The sequence below is a fragment of the Solanum pennellii genome, chromosome 12, assembly GCF_001406875.1.
Source record: "Solanum pennellii chromosome 12, SPENNV200".
Taxonomy (NCBI): Eukaryota; Viridiplantae; Streptophyta; class Magnoliopsida; order Solanales; family Solanaceae; genus Solanum; species Solanum pennellii.
Window position 1 is genome coordinate 1550171 of NC_028648.1, and position 22411 is coordinate 1572581.

Sequence of the window (22411 nt, forward strand, 5' to 3'; positions counted from 1 at the left end):
TATATATATATATATATATATATATATGTATATATATTCTTTGAGAGGTTACATTTCAAGTAAATTTTGGACTTTGAACAATTGAATTTGGTGCTACAAGACAAAAAGGACCAGCTAGAAAAATAAAAAAATATGTGTATGTATACACACACTTGGCTTGCTGAGTTGCTGTTTCAAAGACCTCAACTCATGTGCATTTACAATACATAATTTTTAGAAAAATATTGTTTAGTTAACCGGATCTACAATAATATGCAACCAGTTAAATTTTACTAATAATTCATATTTCGTTATACTATCAGCATATATAATTAAATCTATTTTAATACACACTGATATATATTAAATAGCTCAACATTATTTTATTGTATAAGTCTACAAGGTCTAGCCCGAACTTACTCTTTTTATATAGTCTCAAAGTTAGGTGCACAAGAGGTTTATTCAAAAATTTTCTTCGCGGCAAAAATTACATTGTATATATACAATAATAACAACAAAATGCATTTATATCCAATATTATTAGTAAATGATAGATGTATAAAGGATAGATATTAAAATTATTTTGTATATATATGATAGACGATATACGTTACATCTGCTTAACCTTTTTTCTATACTTCTTAACTTTTTTAGACACCATAAATTTCTTTGATTCACAGTGCATGTAACTTGTGAATATTCTTCTTTTATGTCTTCTACTCAATAATTTTTTTTCTCTTATTTTCCACTTTGATTTAATTATACTTTCTCATGTGTATATTAGTCACATGAAACTAGATGCTCTAACTGTACCTAAACACCTAATCTCACATGAAGTCCCTTAAATATGTTGGAGCTTTTGTCTCTCAAATTGTACTACTTTTAGTTTCACATCACATGTTCAATTCCCTTTTATGTTAGAAAAGTTCATTTTTAAGTCCCTTTTTCATAGATTTATTTAGACGAACTTTCAAAATTTGAAATTTATAAATTTTTATATATATATCTTAAATGAATATTATAAAAGTATTTAAGTTATTAAATTTACGTGAATGTTCAAATTTTTTCTTAGCGCTTTGTCCTCCTAGCTAGCTACATACATACATAGACGTTTATACTTAATATTTTTAACGCAGAACATACATATTATATACTAAATTTCACACTAATAATTTTAAAATAACGAGTTCAAAATAAAATATATTAAATATCGAACTCATTATATTTAAATACTGAATTTTGACTTGTGTGTGTCCCCATCTTAAGTACTACTACATACCTTCTACTTAATTTATCTTCCCTACAAAAATGGTTTGTAGAGAGTCATGTCTCCCTTCTCCTTCTCATCATCAATAACTTCATTTTTTTGTTCATCCCAATGAATTATATTTATTGTTTTTTTACCTTATATTAATTAATTCATCTTTATATAGGCAAATATTATTTGGTGTTTGTTGTAATGATGAAGATTAATTTTGGTAAAGTTTTAGATTGTTTTAGTACTATTTCTTCTTCTGGATCTTGTTTTTGTATCAATGAATTTGGAGTTCATGATGATGATGATGATGGATTTGAAAAGAAGCCATTGATGAATAATAGTTTATCAAATCAAGATGATGAACATAAGTTGATGAGATTGAAGGATGTTATTAATGTAGGACCTCCAACACTAGCTTTCCAATTGAAGCCTAAGGTAATTAAATATGTTTTTTTTTCGGAGAATTTTATTTACTTAATTATGTCTTTAAATTAATACGTCTCTTTACGAGGAGCATAGGTAGAAGCTAGATACGGATTCAGCTGAATCTAATAGCTATTGCTTAAATAGTGTATATATGTCATGAAATTTATTAAATATGGTCAGATGTTAAATAAAATTGATGTTATAAAAATTCAGTTCATGAAGTTGAAATTCTGACTATGACTCTGCTTTCATGTGTATTTGGTTCTTTTTCTCTAGATCAAACACGTGTAATTTTTATTTTTAATAATGGAATGAAATAACATAAAACTCAACATATTTACTTGCTTTGATATCATGTTGGATTGAACGATCGTCTATTTATTTAATTATATTGTCATGAAAAGCTTTAAAAATCTTCCATTTTGAGTTAGTTAATTAATTTGGGCAATATTTGTGTATAATGAATTTGACTGATTTTTTTTTTTTTTTATAATGTGAAGGATAGTTTTAAAGAAATGAAAATATGAATGTGAAGTCTTATTATTGAATTTAATTTAATTATTTGAATGGTGTAGATTGTGGTGCTAAGAGTTTCCATACATTGCAATGGTTGTGCAAGGAAAGTTGAAAAACACATCTCCAAAATGGAAGGTAAAATATTTAATTTAGTTTGTTTTAGGTTATAATTGTCGGTATATAGAAATTAAACTTGATTCTGAATACAAAACATAATATATTGTCCGTAAAAACTTATCATATACGTGATAAGATTATATTGGGTATTAACCTATTACAACTTATCTTCTTTATGTAGAGTTGCCACCTGATATTATGAACAACTCATACATACGATCTAAGATAACTTAAATGGAGCACTATAGCTGATCAAAAAAATTATTTGTTATTATCGTAATCTATAAAACGCGCGATATTAAACGTTAGATACTAAATTAATATTATATTTTTTGTTCAAGCAGGGGTAGACATGTACCAAGTAGATTTGGAGACCAAGAAGGTTGTTGTTATTGGAGACATAATTCCTTTTCAAGTGTTGGAAAGTGTTTCAAAGGTTGTCAAAAATGTTGAACTTTCAACTTGGAACACTCCTGAATGTTGAATTTAATAGAAAAATTAAAGAAGGGAAAAAGAAAATTAAAAAAAAAAGAGCCAAAAAATATTTATGATTGAATAATTAAAAAAATGGCTATGCAAATATTGCAACTATATAGTATATTTACATGTACTATTATGTATAACCAAGCATTAAAATGAAAATGAAGCATATGTACATTATGTAATTTTGTATCAGAAAAGAAAAGTTGCATCAAAGTTTCGTAATATATTATATATGATTGAAATATAATTATTATATTATTGTAGCATAAGGATGTTATTATAATTTTTTTTTAAATTTTAACTTGATACTTTTTTTTACTGTTTTAAAAAATAATTAAAAGTAAAATTTATGTTATTTAATTTTCTGTTAGTCTCATTTATGAAACTACACTATATATGTTATTATCGTTTTTGTATCGTCTTTACTCTTTCAATTCACTAATATAGATATGTGTGATTTTTACCGTCAAAGTCTTTTAAAGGTAAATTATTGATGTATCAAAACTCAATAAATAAAGAATTTGTCATATCGTTGTATTCTCCTTTATTTAAATATCAATAAAATTGAAATTCGTTATATGCACTTGATTCGTATCATGTGTGAGTTGTGCTTTTTATAATTTCACTGAATTAAAAAATATATTTTGATGAGCAATGTTTTAAAAAAGATTTTTACGCATTTTGTTCTTAAAATAAATTTTATTTTAATCATGTTATATTATCATTTTTTATATATTAACTAAGTTTTTTAATTATTATTGACGAGCAATCAAATATTTAACTTCCTTTAATAAAAGATCAATCCGAATTTATGATAGAATAGTTGAGATTCTTCCACGAATTCATCCTTAATTCAAGATCTTAACATTTAGTATCTAAAAAAATGAAAAAAGAACCCTCGTTCGATCACCACAATGCATGTTTAAATTTAATTAAATTCTAATGTATATATCGAACGACGAACGAGAAAATTTCGCCACACACAAACTACGTGTCACATTCTAAGCGACTTCACGTTATATACAAAAGTATACACATTAACACTTTATCCAAATTCATTAGTCTTCAAATCGACTAATCTAATAATCCCCTTTTTCGCTAAGCTCAAAAAAATGGCAAAAACCCTAGTAATCTTCACCATTGTTCTTCTCCTCTTCACCATTTCTGTATCTTCTTCGAATCCGGATCCGAATCCTGACCCGAATCCGGATCCGGCACCATCAGAGGCACACAAGGAGCTAATCAGATTCGGGTTTCCTATAGGGTTGCTTCCAAGGAACGTTAATGGGTATTCTCTAAACTCCAGTTCCGGCGAGTTCTTAGTTTCTTTGGGTGAGAAGTGTAAAATTACTCTACCTCCGGACAATTACCTTGCGACGTATTCGAAGAAAATTAGGGGGAAAATTGTTGAGAATCGTATTGCGGAGCTTGATGGGATTAGTGTAAGGGCTTTTTTTAAGTGGTGGGGAATTACGGGTATCAGATCTAGTGGTGAGAATTTGGTTTTTGAAGTTGGAATGGTTACTGCTAAATACCCTTCTAAGAATTTCATTGAAAGTCCTTATTGTGAAGGGAAAAAGCATTCCTCTTCCTGAGGTAATTTTTTTGTTTTATTCTGATAAAGTTGTTTCCTTTTTGTATTTTCTGTGCATTTTTGGTTTTGTGTATGGGATTGGGAGTGATTCAACCTGTTTGGAGATGGTTTATGTAAATCACTTATCTATTGGTAAGGTTTGCGTATACTCTACCGTTGGGATTACACTAGGTATGTTGTTGTTTGTTGGGGGATTGGGAGTGATGTTCTCTTGCTACGATATGATTTTCTGTTATTATTACTTTTTGGTGAAATGTTGAAGGCTATAGTAATTATCGTATACTTTCTGTTAAAGTTGTTGATCCCTTTGTTTTTTGATATACTCTGAACTTCTTTTCCAACTTTGTTATTCAAAATATTGAGACTTTAGTATGTTTGGTAACTTTTTCGACTTTGTTGTTCAAAAGATTTGAGACTTTAGTATGTTTGGTATCTTTTTCAACTTAGTCATTCAAAAGATTGAGACTTTAGTATGTTTGGTGACTCTTTAATTATAACTTTTTCATTTTGCTGTTTGTTTGAAAGTGACATGATTGTTGAAGAGCATAAGATTTTAATGGTAATTCTGGTGTTGTGTGATATTTAGTTGATGTTCTATAGTATTTTTTCACTTTCTAAACTTGTGTTTGGTCAAATAGTGTATTGTAAAATTGAAGAGAAGAAGTATTGGGTTTCAGTTTCGATGCTTTTGGTACTCTTTAACAGTGTAGTAGCAGTCCGGCATCAGCTTGAATATTATATTTACTTTTAATTGAACAAGTTGAGAGCATATATATGTATACTAAGAGCCTGTTTATATTGGCTTATTTTAAGTGCTTTTGGCTATTAAGCTCTTTTTCTATTTTTTGTAGTGTTTGGGAAAGATTAAAAAATGCTCATAAGCACTTACGTTTGAGCCAAAAAAGTACAGAGATAAGCTAAAAATTGGGTATGACCAACTAATGGCTCTTAGCTTATAAGCTATTTTAAATAAGCAAATCCAAATACCCTCTAAGTTGGTAGCCCTGTTACAAGCACTATAGCATTAGCAGTGGTGGGTCAGTGGGTATATTTTACTCCACTGACTTGGAATCCTGTTGTGTCTTTCCTATTCCATGTAGGAGATATTACCATGTTTCTTAATGGAGTAGTGAATAATGATACAGTTGTTATGGTTCCCCATTTTTAGCTTTTTAGGGATGAGCTGATTTTGGCTTTTGGTTCTATCAGAACTCTACGTTTTCTATTGAAGAAAGGAAAAACAAATTATTATATGCTTGTGCTACATCTAAGGATAAAAGTGAAAAAGTTAGTACGTGAGTTGAGCAGTAGCAGAGTTAAGCAGTAGCAGAGTTAAGCAGTAGCATCTAGCAGTAGCCGGGTAAATGCTTATTAGAGGTTCGTCTTCTGGAAATATTTTGTGGTGTTGAGTGGTCTTGTTGGTTGACCATCCTGTACAGGATATTGATTTTTAGTTGCTCATCATCACATCAATGTCCTCACTGTATTTCCATATTCAAAACAGTGACTTAAGTAAAACTTTCTGCAACGTCTTTTTTCTATTATATTCTTGGTCAACTGTACATCATGTACTAATGTTGAAATGATTCATAACTGATTATATTCTATGTATCCCAAAATAGTTTTACCTAAATCTAACATACCGATATTGAAATGATATCTAGTAATGCTGGTCCATCGGTAAGCTTCCTAACTACTCAATCCACCTCCTTGTGAAAACGTAATATTTTTTGACCAGTTATTGATGATGAGTTGATGTTGATTTGTTGGAAGAGTTTTACAACAATGAGACCCTATTCTTACGGTTTTCTTATGTAAATTGGACTTTTTTTGATAAGCTTGGTCCTTTTTTGTTGCATTGGAAAGTGAGTAAATAAAATGTAAGAGACCATTATCTTTAACAAGAATTGAACTAATAGTATGTTTTGCCTCATATGCCACATCTAAAACACGTGTCTAAAGATCTCTATATAATTCTTGCTCAACATCCGTGAACAAAGATCTTATGAATTCTAGGTCTTCTTTCACCAACCCAATTTCTTCTTTTATAAAAACAATTGAATAAGCTTGAAATTTAACAAATTATTGTAGTTTTTGATTAGAAGATTTATGAATAGTAAGTAGTCCCGCTTCTCAATGAGTGATAGATCACTCTCTATGAATCCTCGACTCAAAAACTTTAAAAAATTGCTTAATTTCGAAGCTCAGTCGATTGCTTCAAAAAAGGAAGAAATTAGGCCGGTGAAAGACAACTTAGAGTTCATAAGATCTATATTCGGGAATGTTGAGCAAGAATTGTAAAAAGATTTTTGCACACGTGTTTTACGATATGGCATATGAGACAAAGATGTCATTAGTTCAATTTTTGCTAGAGATTATAGTCTCTTGCATTTTATAAACCCACTCCAGTGCTTTAGAAAAGACTTATCAAAGAAGAGGTCTTCAATTTGCTTAAGAAATTCCCAAGAATAGGGGCTCATCACTGTGAACTCTTCCAACAAACGTATTAAGCTCAAATAAAGCATGAGCTTTCATGAAAAAAAACACAAAGGGTGAAAAAATACAAATATATATATATACACATATATATACATATATATATATACACATATATATATACACACACATATATATACACATAGATATATATACATATATATATATACAATCAGTCCAAAACTAATAATAAGCATGAATGAAAAGTATATGAACAAAGAAATTGACAAAAAAATTAACGATCAAGGAAAATATCAGTTTGGCAAGAAAAGTATACCTTAGAACTTAGATGACGACACTAAAATGCACATTAAGGTGAAGCACTCAACACGTCTTGAGCCTTACTTTAGGGTCTAGGCGTGCCTTTGACAACACTACAACAAACCAAAAAATTTGTCAATTAGTTGTAGGTTTTAAGGAGACAAATTGGATAGTGAGGAAGCTTATTAATTGATCAACTGATCAACATGTATAGATATTATTTCAATCATCAATATGGTGGGTTTGGTTTAAACTTAAAACTGCACTAGCATACGAAGTATGTAATGATAAGTCAGTTAATATAACACGAAAAAGATGTTGCATAATTATTTTAATCAAGTCACTAAATTGGATGGAAATAGAGGAAGGATGTTGATATTGATATTGATATTGGTGATGAATTGCAAAAATTGGTATATCCTTCCCAAAGGCGATCTTGACACCATCGGAGGGCCACAAGGAGTTGATCAAATATGGCCCCCCTATAGGGATATCTCCAAAGAACGTCAATGAGTATTTTTTATACTCTGGTTCGAACGATCTTGTGGTTTCTCTGGATGACAAGTATTTTTCTGAACTTTATTTGCCTTACTTTCTGTAAATAGAGCCATGCTATGTTACAAACATAAATACCACAAATTTATGGTCCTTTGTATTTATCTTTTAATAGAAAGGATCTTTAGGGTCTGGTGATTTGCTGAGAGATCTTCCTTGTGAAAGGCTCATGGAGATTTCTTAATGAGTAATATCTTTGTTAATGTTACTTGCTTAGAAGTATATGGGTACTTAAATATGTTTGGTAGGAATCATTTTGAATTTTTCTTGTTGGCTTTTGGAACACTAGCTTTTGAGAAGTCATTCCTGATTAATGATCTTTTTTCTATTATGAGTTACTTTTTTTGTTCCTCATTTTCTTTGAAAGTTCCTGTTCAGCATACGTCAATATTTCCTCGAGTTCCAATAAAATTGCTAAGGTCTACATGTTCGTTTGACACGAGTAGACTGCTAAAAGCATTGCACAACACTACCTTATTTTTATTGTTGGGATTTCTTGTTTTATGCATTTGGTCTTTCCGAAGTACTTGCACTACTGAATAAAAGTTTGTGAGGTCCTTTTTATTTGAGTAACTTAAGATTGGAGTCGGAACAACTTTTCGGGAGGAAAAAAGAAGAAAGGGAAATAAAGGACAGCGGACACTGGACAGAATCATGACGACAAGCAAAATAAATAACAATTTCATGGATTTTGACTTGACTTTTTCTAGAAATTGTTGATATCTCATTTTCATATTATGCTGCAAGTGTGATAGGTGACATAAGTGGTGTTTGAATCTTTGAAATGTAAGTTACCTGTTTAGTATGATTGCTTCTTCATTTGTGCAACTCAAGAAGCTGTACACTCCAAATGGTTACTAAATGGTATGAAGGAAAAGGTAAAATATACATATATATTCCTTCCATTTTTGTTTGTTTAATTGACCATCTAAACTTTTTGGTGAATTCAAAGTTGCTGTAGAACTTGTTAATAAGCTTTTTGGTTAAGTCATTTCGAGTGTCCATCTGTCTATCGTCGGTGTTTTAACTTCCCTCTCACTTGTTAAGTACTACGTCATCCTAGCTCTTTGGCCGTGTTTCCTGTGCTAGCGATTATGTCATAATACATATTTAGGACAAGCTAAAAGGGATAGAGGAAAAATGCTTGCCAAGTTGACATATTGGGTAACTTTCTGTTATGCTTTTCCTTTTAGTCCAGTAAAAATATTGTGATTATTTATGAAATAGTAGTTTTGATATGAGAATTTAAGTACATAATTTTCTTAGGGGTCGTTTGGAGCCGGTTTGGAGTGAATTATGCAGGTACTAAATGTTGCGTAAGTAATAGCACATCTGGTAATCGGTTAGGAAGTAAGTTGTTCATATACAAATTAATTGGTTTTCTGTTTAGAACTTAATCCATTCACATTATTTTTCTCGTATCTAATTCTGTATTTTTTAATTCCTGCGTAAATCTAACCAGCTACTGAATGACCCCTTATATCGTTGATCCATTTATATCTTCTTCAACCTGCAGGGTATTTGTCAGCTGCTTCCACTCAATGGCTTATGAAATAAGCCCAACTGTATTGGGCATGATGATGGTTGATAAAAATCAAAGTTCTCTTAGCACATTATCTCATTCGATCGATCGACGATTTAGCCAATTGTGCAAGCAGTTGCTAGATGTACTGTATATATATGCTCTTATGTTAGTTATATCTGGAATGTTATTAATGGCAAATAGAGAAATTGTTTGACTTTTTTCCTATGTATTTGTATATTTGCTGCTGCCTGCTATGGTTGTGACCTTGGACTAAATTTTTAATGGCTTATAGAGAGTTTTTTCTCTTCAAGTGTTTTTTTCCCCTAAATATTTAACTTGTAGTCAGTATTGACAAACTTCAAATGAAAGCATGTTATACATAATTTGGGGAGAAAAATATAAATTCACACCTCTCTATCCAAATACGCCTTTATTAACATGGATAAATAAATAATAATAACATATTTTGTATTCTAAATAGACTCTCGACTCAAATAACTCATAAAATAATGTACAGTAAAGAGGTTGTCGTTTTGGATGACTTAAAAAAGAGTTGTGGCTAAGGTAAGGTAAGACGATTAGATTCTTGATTTTGAGCGTAACATGAAAACTTGAGGCTCACATTTAATGCAAATGAACTATTCCCTCTGTCTTCTTCATCATCATCATCTTCATCATCATCCATAGCTCCAATTAGCAGAAAAACTAAAAGAAAATGACAATCCTTCAAGCTCCATCTTCTCCAACTCTAACATTTCATCAGTATTGTACTTCACAACCCAAAGCAGGTAGCCACAGTTTTAGTATATGAGTTTTGGGCCATTTGTTTTAATGGGGTTTTGAAAAAGATTACTTTTTTAATGAATTTTAGTAAATACCCATTTTTCTATTTGGGTCAAGCTGGGTTCTTGCTGAATTTTGTGTTTTGTTTGTTGATTACACAGGGTTATATGTAGCTGAGAAGTCTTTTATTCAGTCTATTTTGAGTGGTTCTTGTTTTTTGTCCTCTCAAAGACAAGCGAAAGGTTTGAACTTTTCGTATACATGTTCAAGATTGAGCTCAGTTACAGCTAAAGCTGCTTCAAATGGAGGTAATTTTGTAGTGTTTGATTTGTCAAATACTTTTAAGTATTAGTACTACTTAAAAGGATTGAGCTTTTTAACGAGATGGTCACACAGTTCAATATGGTATCGGTTGAGCTTTTTGATGACACGGGTGTGACAATATTTTTGGAGAGTCCGAGCAACTTAGTAGACGTGGGTCTGGAAGTTCTAATTTCACCACCATCCAATGAGCAAAAATATTTTCATGTGTTTGGTTCATGAAAAAATCAAGCTCATGTGTGGGGCATGTTGAGATATAATACGATTAAGTAATTAGAAGTGTGTTTCTAGACAGCTTAAACTTTTAGATGAAACTCACATCCATTAGCACTATAATTGCATAATGTTATCCTTTTTGTACTTAATCTTGCTGTCGATAAATGCTTGTATTCTGCTACTCTGCTTTGTTAAGTTTGCTTTGGGTTTCTGTTTGAATTGAATGTGTTCGCATGTTTGCTTCAGCAGATACCAATTCGTTTTTATTTTCTATTCATCAAATGTTGAACTTTATTTTTCAGAATATTCCTAACAATTTTTCAGCCATGGCTGACTCGAAAATTTGCCTCAACTTTCCTGAAACGGTCTGACAATGAGGCTCAAAATCTCTTCTGTCCCTTAACATGTGTAGAAATGTTCAGTTTTATAACTAATTTTGAAGGGGATATATTCATGGTTCATTAGATTTTCACAAATTTTGAAAGGCGTGACTTATTTAAGAAATGCATTGGAAACTTCTTTAGGTAAGATAAAGGTCTAGAAATGATTAGATAGGAGCATTCAGTTGGCAGCCTTTTTGGCTTGACCAGGTAGTTTTATGTCCTCTGGATGAGGGTGTGTCCTGGCACTGCGCGAAAATAGTCTAAAATTATGGCCACAGACCTTCGACTGTCGAATCATGAATGGAGAGGAAGACATTTCTTTCTCCTTTTCAACGAGTTTAAAAATATTGATATGGAGGAGTTGTATCTATTTATTCTGCTTCTGTCAAAAGCTACATACAAAGAGACATCTGATGGTATCCTCCTAATTTGCATCTTACGAACTTAGTCATGTATACAGTTTTGTTTGAAGCATTTTTCTTTGTTTCTTTGTGCATGAGTAGAACCGTTTTTTCAACTGGATTTCTCATTATGCTTGAGTAATTCCTTCAAGATTTCCTCCCATGCACAATGTTGTCATACATCGTTCAGTTTACGTTGCTGCTCTTTGAAATATTGTCTAAATATACCTAAACAGATTCTGTAAATTGCAGCTTGTGCTCCTTCAGTGTCAGGTCAAACAGCCGAGTCTGAAGTACTTAAAGCCCTATCCCAGATAATTGATCCTGATTTCGGGACTGACATAGTCTCTTGTGGATTTGTGAAGGACCTACTGGTTGATGAAAATTTGGGAGAGGTCTTAAAAACAGTACATTCTGACCTTCACATTATATTTGAGAAATATTCTCCTAATCCAATCTATTGGATTTTCAGGTTTCATTTCGGTTAGAGCTTACAACACCAGCATGTCCAATCAAGGACATGGTAAATGAAACACAACTACCACTATTTGATCAAGAATTGATGTGTATATGAAGTGGTACATCATTCAGTTTTCGTAGTTTCCTTATCACTGCATGTTGTTGGCCTATTATTCCCTTTGTCCCAATTTATGTGACACACTATCCTTTTTAGTACCTCCCAAAGAAAAGAGTGTCTTTTTTCTTTCATTGGAAACGATTTAACTTTGAAATTCCTCTTTTATACTTAATGGAATGATATATAGCCACAAAAATGGTCAAGGAGTGTTTTAGACCACATATTTCTTAAGTCTTCCATTTTTTCTTAAACTCTGGGGCAAATCAAACAGTGCCACATAAATTGGGACTGAGGGAGTATATATTAGGGAGCATGAGATTAGGACGCATCCTTGTCTTTTAAATTTATCCTCTTCGGTATCACAAGAGGGTGGTCTTGTGGATCATCTAAGATGATAGGACTACAAATCTGACTTTCAATTTTTGGTATAGTTTGAGCAGAAGGCTAATGAAGTGGTTGCTGAACTTCCTTGGGTTAAAAAGGTCAGTGTGACAATGTCAGCTCAACAAGCAAAACCTATCTATGCTGGACAGCTTCCCGCCGGGCTACAAACAATCTCCAACATAATCGCTGTTTCTAGTTGCAAGGTGAAGAATTCCACAATCTTCAGTTCAAATGCTTTTTAACTTATTAAACATTTCTTTTAGTATGTATTTGTTAGAGTGGATTACATTCCCACACTGATTGAGGAATGGACCGGTGGTATATTCATACGGACTTGCGCAGTCCTCTCCTCATGAGTAGCTTTTGGGGTTGAGTTAGAACTAGATGTCATATATCCGAGCCAGGTCATCCTTGTTTGGACTCCCGGTCCACGCTCCAGTTGGGATTAGAAGTTAAGGGGTGTTTGAGTGGGTTACAGTCCAACATTGGTTGGGGGTCGTTTGCTTAATATGGACTTGGGGGCAATCATCTCGTCACGTGCTAGCTTTTGGGATTGAGTTAGGTCTATGTGCCATATTTTTAAAGTACTGAAGGTCTATCTGTGTCCTCAAAAGCAAATAAAAAAAAAAGGTTAGAAAAGGGCAAATAGCTTTCCTCTAAAAGCAATATTTGAAGATTTGTTATACCGCAACGTTTAAATATGTTAGCTGGTAATTTATTGCTCATTCATGTTGCTGTTATTGCTTTCCGTAATTCTTGTTTTCATACATTCAAGGACTTGTTGCATTGACCTTGCTTGTATGGAAATTTTTCTGCTTTGACCAGTTTAGCATCTGAAATCTCGTGTCTTCTTCTTAATTAATATTGATCTTTATAAACCACAGGGAGGGGTTGGTAAATCAACTGTAGCTGTCAACCTAGCTTACACTTTGGCTGATATGGGAGCTAGAGTTGGTATATTTGATGCAGATGTATATGGTCCTAGTTTGCCAACTATGGTGTCCCCAGAAAACCGGATACTTGAAATGGTAACTGTCATTTCCTGGACTAAACTATGTTTTTGTTACTATATATAAACCACTGAGAGACTTTTGTAGAATGCAGAGAAAAGAACCATCATTCCAACTGAATACATGGGTGTGAAGTTGGTATCTTTTGGATTTGCTGGGCAAGGGCGTGCAATTATGCGAGGTCCCATGGTTTCTGGGGTCATCAACCAACTGCTGACTACTACAGAATGGTATGATATGCTTTGCATTTGACAAGAAATCAAGAACCATCAACCAATTTACTTAAGCCATTTTGTTGAAATTTCTATACCAGAGAAATTCTTCATAGTTCATTGAAATTTATTACTCTGGAGACATATTAAAAAGATTTATTTTAGTCTAACTTTTTGTCTACATATGATATGTTCCAACTTTTGATGCGAATATGCCATCCATTCTATTGGCTTGTTGGAATCAGATGACTTAATCTTGATAAAAGCAAGTGTAGTACATATATTGCATTAATGTGTTGTTAGAGGATTAGAGCTTATTTAAGTAGGTTTGCATATAGTCGTAAAAGTTTGTTTTGGATATCACTACAAATGGTCCTTGAGGATACGTCTATGCTCTAAATTTTGCAATCTTGAATTACTTTGTTATCCTAAATGTATGCAACCATGCAGGGGAGAATTGGACTATCTTGTTATTGACATGCCCCCTGGAACTGGTGATATTCAACTTACTCTTTGCCAGGTTTGCCTATTAAGAATACAACTGATGTGTGCCAATGTTTGTGAGAGTCCTTGGCGGAAATGATTTTTCATATATTCTGCTTTTGCTGATTCAACTGTCAGGTTGTTCCTTTGACTGCTGCAGTTATTGTTACTACACCTCAAAAGCTAGCATTTATTGATGTTGCGAAGGGTGTCCGTATGTTCTCGAAGCTTAAGGTCTGTTTCTTTTGGTGTTATCTGAAGTGTTGTCCCTTCCACTATGATTAGAATGCCAATTCTTTTTACTGAGCTGAAAAGATGACATGCTGCTTCTAATTATACATTTCACGTTCAGGTGCCTTGCGTTGCCGTAGTTGAGAACATGTGCCACTTCGATGCTGATGGAAAACGTTACTACCCCTTTGGCAGGGGTTCAGGGTCTCAGGTATGCCGCCTTGTTCTTAGGTTCTATTGATGTGTGCTTCTCCTTCCTGAAAGTTTTAAGAATTTATTTTCCCTTATCTGAGTAAAACAGATTTTATCTAAGGTTACCATGGTATTAAGATCAAGAAACTCTATTTATGCATTTTGGAATGATTCCGTTAAGTAGTAAATCGTTATCTTCAGTTTACACAGATACTCTAGTGGAGTGAAGCTAATACTTTTTTGATCAGTGATGAATTTGGATCTAGATATTATACTCAATGCCTTGAGACATTATCATTAAACCTGCAATTACCCGTTGAAGAGTACGTTTACATAAATCTCATTTGTATCTCTGCAGGTTGTCCAGCAGTTCGGAATACCCCATCTATTCGATCTCCCTATACAACCAGCTGTGAGTTGCAACAATAATAACTGTTGACTGATTCAAGCATTTGAGTATTCACATTTTGCACTACTTAAGTCTTTCTTTAGTTTTCTTCTGTCAATAATCAAAACTAATAGCATCAATAATCCATTATTGTTTTACCTGTAATCTTGAACATGCATATCTGAACAATACGCGGACTTTGTTTCAAATTGTAAAGCTATCTGCTTCTGGAGATAGCGGAATGCCTGAAGTGGTAGCTGATCCTCAAGGTGAAGTTTCCAGAACGTTCCAAGAGTTAGGCGTGTGTGTAGTACAACAGTGTGCCAAGATTCGTCAACAAGGTACACTTCATATATATGTTTTTTTTTTTCTTATCCAAGAATTCTTATTAAGTACTCAAGTGAAACAAGCTTCATTCTATAGGGAATACACTTGCCAATATTTCTTAATCTACTTGTCGGAGTCATTATCCAAAGTTTGACCTGTATATATCGATTATTGATTGCTCCTTTTATTCTTCGAGTACAGTATCAACTGCAGTGAGTTACGATAGATCTTTCAAGGCAATCAAGGTCAAAGTACCTGATTCCGATGAAGAGTTTTATTTGCACCCTGCAACTGTAAGAAGAAATGATCGTTCTGCCCAAAGTGTGGTACGCAGTCAAGTTCTTTAAAGTTACTTTCCAGCTCGAAAAGATGCATGTTCTGCACTATTTATGACATGATAATACATTCTACAAATGCATACATAACTTCTTTTCGCCATGCTTTCTCTTTGTTAACGTCTCTTCTTGTTCAGTCTAATTCACAAGTTGATTTTAAATTAGGATCAATTTACGAGCCTAGATTTGAATCACACAAATAATCAATATATTTATCAATAATTGTAGCTATCATCGCCAAACTAAACACAAAAAACCACAATTATCGAGCCAGTTCTGTGTTCTACTGAGTTCCTACTTGACCACTAGGTCACACCCTTGAGTTCACTTCTCTAGGACTTTTGGTCCCGAGAACTCTTAGTACTTTTCATTTTGTATAATATTGGTCAAAGATGAGCTTAAATGGAGCTATATGATTAGTGAAGATTTATATAGCCGACCCTAAATTGACAACTTCCTTGTCATTGAGACGTAATAGTTGTAATGTATAGAGGTAAAGTAGTAGCTCTAGACAACCCTCAGCATTTGACTCTAAACTTCTCAAGAAAACTATCGATGAGGCAAAGGAAAAAAAAAACTGATTTTACGGAGAAAAAACAATAACTTTGAAAAAGTCACTCTGCTTTGCTTGTTCCACTCAATGATTACAGACCATTTGAAGTCATCTGGATTTCAATTTTTTTCTCTCTTCAATGGCTTTGCTTCAGGACGAATGGTCGGGTGAACAGAAACTGCAATACTCTGATATCCCAGATGACATTGAACCTGAAGAGATTCGGCCTTTGGGAAACTATGCTGTGGAAATAACCTGGCCAGACGGATTTAACCAGGTCTTTGTACTCACTTATTTTGTTTACGTGTCAACTCTTTAATTTTAACTTTCCATATGACATGTTTAAGACCACAAAGATTGAAACAGAGGGTACTAAAATAGAAATCAGTCGAAAACTAGGTTACTCAGATAAAGTTGCATTTGCTAGCATCAATGAGCTGTTTGTGACTAATGAAATACTCATACTTTTCTATTTTATACGACACTCTTTACTTAAACATCTCGTTTTACCCTGGAAATGTCATGACATGTATAACGCCACATGTTCTAAGCATACTTTTGATATGTGCGGAAAGTCTTTTCTTATTTTCTTCAACTTCATATCTAGTCAAACTCCGTCATTCAAAATGAAATGGTTGAAGTGCTTATTCTTTTTCGATTTATTTTTGTTTTTGCAGATTGCTCCTTATGACCAGCTGCAAATGATGGAACGGTTAGTTGAAGTTCCTCAACTTACTCCTGCATAGGTAATGACCTCTCCGTAGAGACAGATTCAGAATTTGAACTCGATGAATTACTCAGTTAGCCTAATAAATCTTCACCTTCCGACTTTCCTGTTTTATTTGTAGGGATGATTTGAAGTCGAAAATCGAATACAAATACAGTTTGGAAGAACTTTTGTATTTTAATTATATGTAGATAGAAATTTTCACTACCATTAGTTCATAATATTGTTATCTTTGTTAGCAAATCTTCACTAGTGTGTATCATTTTGTCACAGCAATCTATGCTTCATTATTGTTGTACATCATGCTCCAGTGTTTGTACCTTGCAAGGTCAACCAAAAAAAAAAAGGGTGTCACCCTTCGGGGTGACCCAGTGATTTGGGTTTGAGACTTCCATGTTGGAGGTCTCAAGTTCGAAACCCCTTGCCAACGTAAGCAAGAGGTTTGCTTTCTGGGTCGAGCCCAGTGCGGGTTACTTCTCCTATGTGGTTTGCGAGCTATATTGTATAGGAGCGGGAGTTTTACCTTGTTCACTATGTACAATATTTTTCCATGTACAATATTTGACATTCGATGAGTGGTAGATACGATAAATTTTTGTCAATCTCCTCCACCAATGGCGTAGTCATATATAATAAAGGATAATCAGTTGAAATTTTTTACAAAGTATATAGATCAAAAAATATTTTTCATATATGTGCATTAAATTTTAAACGTTTTTAACGAAATTTCAAACTTTGTCACTATTATCCGCGATTCATTCATCTTAGAAGCTTCAAAACTAAAAACAAAACAAAACATTATGGAGAAGTCAAGAAGAACATGAATTTAACCACAAATATTTTTGTTACTATTATTACTATTTTTTTTAAAAAAAGGATGTATTAGTCAAAATATTTGGGCTAGTGTTTGACCATTTTCTAAAATAAAAATTATTTATGTTTGTAACAAGGCTTCTTCTAGAAGCATTAAATAGGTAGGTATGAAATTTCATTAGGTAACACCTTATTTTAAAAAACATTTAGTGAAAACGTGACATAATTTCAATTATATATTTATTATTTGCAAATAAAACATTTACTATTAACATGCAAATACAATGAATAATGTATTAAAAAACAAACAAGCAAAAAAGTACTTTAGTGATCATTTTCAAGTTTCACCAAAACTTTGAATTTGCTAATCTACGTAGCCAAGTAGAATCTTTTCGTTTCATTTTAATCGTTGATTGATCTTTTAAGATGTAATTTTCAAATAGTTATCGTTATATTATTTTTTTATTATATTATTTACATTAAAAATAAATTATACAATATATAAGAAGAAAAAATCAATTTAATTTATTAAATAAAAATTAAAACGATAGTTAAAATAGAGAGCAAGTCTAGTTCTTTTTTCTTTAAATATTTTTATACGTATAGTTCAAATATTTTATGCTAAAACTTTATTTTGATAACATGGAGATTTGATCCTGAAAAAGGTATGAATTAAGCATTTATTTTACTACGTAAATATTATCATAAAAGTGTGCATAAATCATATTTAAAAGTTCTTTTTTATTTCTCATTTGGTATTTGATACTAATATTTGGAGTCTAATTAAATTTAGATTCGCACTGGAAAATCTCACATAAAAAAATGCTTCCTAATAAAGGCAACTTCTTATTTGAAAGAACTCAAATTCGAAATATCTTATTAATGATAGAAAAAAATACTAGCTAGACTTGTCACATTTAATTTGTAAAAAATATTATTATAAATATTAGGGATAATGCGCAAGTACCCCCTCAACCTATGCTCGAAATCTCAGAGACACACTTATAATATACTAAGGTCCTATTACCCTCCTGAACTTATTTTTTAATTAATTTTCTGCCCCTTTTCGGCCTACGTGGCACTAGTTTGAAAAAAAAAAGTCAGCGGTTAATAGGACCTTAGTATAGTATAAGTGTGTCTCTGGGATTTTGGGCATAGGTTGAGGGGGTACTCGGACATTATCCCTAAGTATTATGTTACCTTATAAAGTAAAACACGTGAAGATTTTTGTTTATTAATTAATATATAGTTTATAGTTGATGATGATAAAGTCTAATCAAGAATATCTACTTGATCAGATAAATAATAAATTAACTAAATAAATAATATTTTCTTAGAGAAATTAAATTAAAAAAAAGAGAGTATATATGCAGTATATTCAAAAAAAAATAAAATAATAATAAAGTCAATTAGTAGGATAAGATTAGGGGTAGGCAGATTCTATGATTTTGGTTTCATTGGCCCTACAAACAACACTAGAAAAAAGCCTCTTGCAATCAATGAGAGGCCACAATTTTATTTTATTTTTTGGTAAAATTTTAAAAATATAACACATTAAAAAATAATTATGAGGTAAACAACATTGTTCACTTAGATTGTCACAAATAAATTTTAAAAGGGTCAAATGCAGCTAGTGAGTCATATTCCAAAAAGATTAATAATTAATATAAACGAAAAATTGAATTGATTTGAATTACTCTTCTATGATCCAAAAACTCAAAAAAAATAAAAAAATATCGATCGTTAATAATCTTATACAATGATATTGATCAAACCACCCTTTTATGAAACTTTTTTCTAAGCCTATGACTGTCACATTCTTATCACACAATATTTAAGAGGTGAATTTCTATTTCATCCATTTTCAAATCCATTTTAAATGTATTATATAATCGTTAATTTCTCCATCGATCTTTGTATATCGTCGATTCAAAGTACTTAAAATTCTCTCTTCTATATGGTTATCACATTAGCAAATAGCCACTGTAGACTTAATTGGGTCAACCAGCTATAGTTTACATATTTACGGATTATAGCTGTATATTAACCTGCTAGGGAGACGACCTCGTTTGTATGATTTACGGATATGTTTGTACAATTCGTGTGTAAATGTATAATTGAAATATTTTCTGTGTATTTGTAAAAAGAAAATTAGTGTCAATTGATTTGTATTTATTTTTCTATAAATTATTTTCGATTGATTGAATCGACAGACGATTGTAGTTTTGGTGGAATAAGTATTCGTACAAATGAGTTATTTCCGTCTGTGGTTGTATAAACAGAGTAGTAACAAGTGTTATACAAATTATATCATACGAATTTTCAAATTATACATATATGATAAAACTCAAAAATAACGAATGTATACATATACAAATATCTGAACTTCAAATTGTTATAAAAATGATACTATACAAATTATGGAATTATATAAATATGATAAACTCTAAAATAACAAATTTATATAAATACAAACATCTGAATTTCAAACAGTTATGCGTTTATACATCTCAAACTTAGCCGTATAAAGAAATTAATGGCAAATGAAAATTAATTGAAACTATAGTTATATTAACTGTTGAATTGATATGTATTTACTTATATACGTAATTTTTCATATTTAATAAATAAAATATCTATCTTTATTACAAAAGAAAAAAATAAAATAAAAGCTCTTTTATGGGACCATGAAAAAATGAAAATAAAAAACAAAAAGAGGGCTAAAATCTTAAGCCTATAAAACAAACAAATTTATTATTCATTTCTATTACTTCTCCAAACAAACTTTTCTATTCTGTTGAGCCGCCAATGAGTCTTTCATCGTTTTTCTTTCCCTCATCGGATTCTCGCCGGGAAACCCGCCGGAAATCTGGATTCCGGCAACGATCTTTGACTATGGTGAAACAACAGAAAACAAGATTTTACATACTCAGACGTTGTATTATCATGCTTTTATGCTGGCAGAGTCATTCTGTTGCTGATTAATTGTGCAAAAAAAAAGATTCGATCTTTTGTGTATATTTGTGAAAATTGAAACTTCAGATATACTCCCTTTTTGCCCCTTTCAAATGGGTAAATCTCAATTTCAGATATGGAGTTATGAAATCTGTAAAAATTGGTTCTTTTTTCTGATGTGTTAGAATAAGAGAAAAAGGCGCAGGTCGGTGCACTAAGCTTTCTGCAATTACGAGGTTGAAGAAAGAATCGGACTACGAGGGTCTTTTTATTGTTTTCATCGAGGATTGGATACGTGACAAAAACTTTATCAGATACGTTGAGACTCGAGATATCTTGAAATAGTTTTAGTTTCTTTCGGATGGGTAAAGCTCTATTTCAGGTAAAGATGAAATCTTGATGATGAATATGTGAAAGAAAATTCAGATTTGTGAATTTGGAAAATTGAGAAATGTTGAATTGTGTACAAAAAGGGAAAAATATTGTGAAAAAAAAAAGTGGATTTTGTTTACTCTTTGTTCTGTTGTTTTATTTATCTTTGTTTATATTAATATATATATATAATGATTATAAAGAGGAAAATATAGTGTGTTTTACTTTTATTTATGTAGAAATGTGTGTTTTGATTCTAACACTTGAAAATTTTTCATTCATGTAAACTAAGTATTTCAGTTACGAATTTGATAGAATTCAATAAATTTAAATAAAATTTTGTATTGTATTTAGAAAATCATATATATATATATAAATAATTTATTCAATATCGACTAAACAATATTTTTTATATTGTAGAGTTATGAACTCAAAATTTTGTATTCGTCTTTGTTCACCAATAAAAGATATGATATAACAGTATCAAGTTCGTTCATCCTTAATAACAAATCTTAGGTTTGAATACACATAAAATAATTCTTCTTGATACGAAAACCCTAAATTCTTTGGAATGAACTTTCAATATAATAAACTCGAACTAATCAAACAAAAAAAGATACCCTCTACAAGTAGAAAAAAGTTATTGTAACCCTTGATGGTCCAAACTCCAAATTGTTGGAGCAAAAATGTTCCAAGTACATGAAAGGAATACTATGTAGAATAGTAGGAAGTAGGAGCTTTCCAATTATATTCCTATTGCTTTATCTTTTTAGTTTAGATTCAATAAAAATGAATTACCTTTTTTTAAAATTTGATATCCGTTGAGGTTTGATTAAATCTGAATTCGTGCATGACAGGTAAATACAGAACTACCTTTCGTTTACATAAATAACCTAACAACTTAGAGCTTTTTGCTACTAATTCTCCAATTGTGTTAAGCAATTTGATGTGGTATGATTTGATTAAACATAAACATACATAAACTATCAACTTCTAGATATTCATATTTTACTTCAACTTTAGTTAATCTTTTTATTTATTTCAGATTTCAACCAAATATTCTTCATAGATTGATTCAAATATATTTTTATTTATCGACTCCATACCTATGACTCAAACAGATTTTTTTGAAAATTAGTATTGTTTTTATTTCATAAATAAAACAACAAGCGGGGATAGCTCAGTTGGGAGAGCGTCAGACTGAAGATCTGAAGGTCACGTGTTCGATCCACGTTCACCGCATTTTTTATTTTATTTTATTTTTTCACTTATGGACATTCACATTTTTTTTTATTTTATTTTTTCACTTATGGACATTTCAAAATAAATTTGTATGACTAGAAACAATTATAAATTTTGTTCATAAAATATTAATTTATATTATGAATTTTTTTGGAGGTTTTCGTTGTAAAATCACGAACGTCATAATAATATTAGCGGTAAATAATTGTTTCCAAAAAATCTGTAGCTTTAGAAAAAACAAATCAAAGTCATCCGAAAAAAATAACAAATGTGAAAATAATTATTGGTTCACGTGA

General features: G+C 31.5%; 3 protein-coding genes and 1 non-coding gene across 4 annotated transcripts; all 4 read left to right on the forward strand.

Moving 5' to 3' along the window:
- Nucleotides 1–1215: 1215 nt before the first annotated feature.
- LOC107006631 (heavy metal-associated isoprenylated plant protein 35) lies at nt 1216–3022 on the forward strand. The gene is made up of 3 exons (XM_015205145.2): nt 1216–1672; nt 2239–2314; nt 2641–3022. Exons 1-3 carry the CDS (start codon nt 1439–1441, stop codon nt 2778–2780), a joined length of 450 nt encoding a protein of 149 aa, XP_015060631.1. The 5' UTR covers nt 1216–1438; the 3' UTR covers nt 2781–3022.
- A 798-nt stretch (nt 3023–3820) lies between these two features.
- Nucleotides 3821–9520, forward strand: LOC107007406. The gene is made up of 2 exons (XM_015206021.2): nt 3821–4375; nt 9202–9520. Exon 1 carries the CDS (start codon nt 3892–3894, stop codon nt 4372–4374), a length of 483 nt encoding a protein of 160 aa, XP_015061507.1. The 5' UTR covers nt 3821–3891; the 3' UTR covers nt 4375; nt 9202–9520.
- Nucleotides 9521–9764: 244 nt separating this feature from the next.
- Nucleotides 9765–17036, forward strand: LOC107007286 (fe-S cluster assembly factor HCF101, chloroplastic). Its single transcript, XM_015205842.2, has 16 exons — nt 9765–9998; nt 10155–10301; nt 11567–11709; nt 11787–11837; nt 12323–12478; nt 13160–13303; nt 13373–13515; nt 13948–14017; nt 14119–14214; nt 14333–14422; nt 14762–14815; nt 15009–15132; nt 15320–15444; nt 16161–16283; nt 16684–16752; nt 16855–17036. Exons 1-15 carry the CDS (start codon nt 9926–9928, stop codon nt 16750–16752), a joined length of 1608 nt encoding a protein of 535 aa, XP_015061328.1. The 5' UTR covers nt 9765–9925; the 3' UTR covers nt 16855–17036.
- A 5006-nt stretch (nt 17037–22042) lies between these two features.
- Nucleotides 22043–22115, forward strand: TRNAF-GAA. The gene has a single exon. It is a non-coding gene; the product is annotated as a tRNA-Phe (tRNA).
- Nucleotides 22116–22411: the final 296 nt, after the last annotated feature.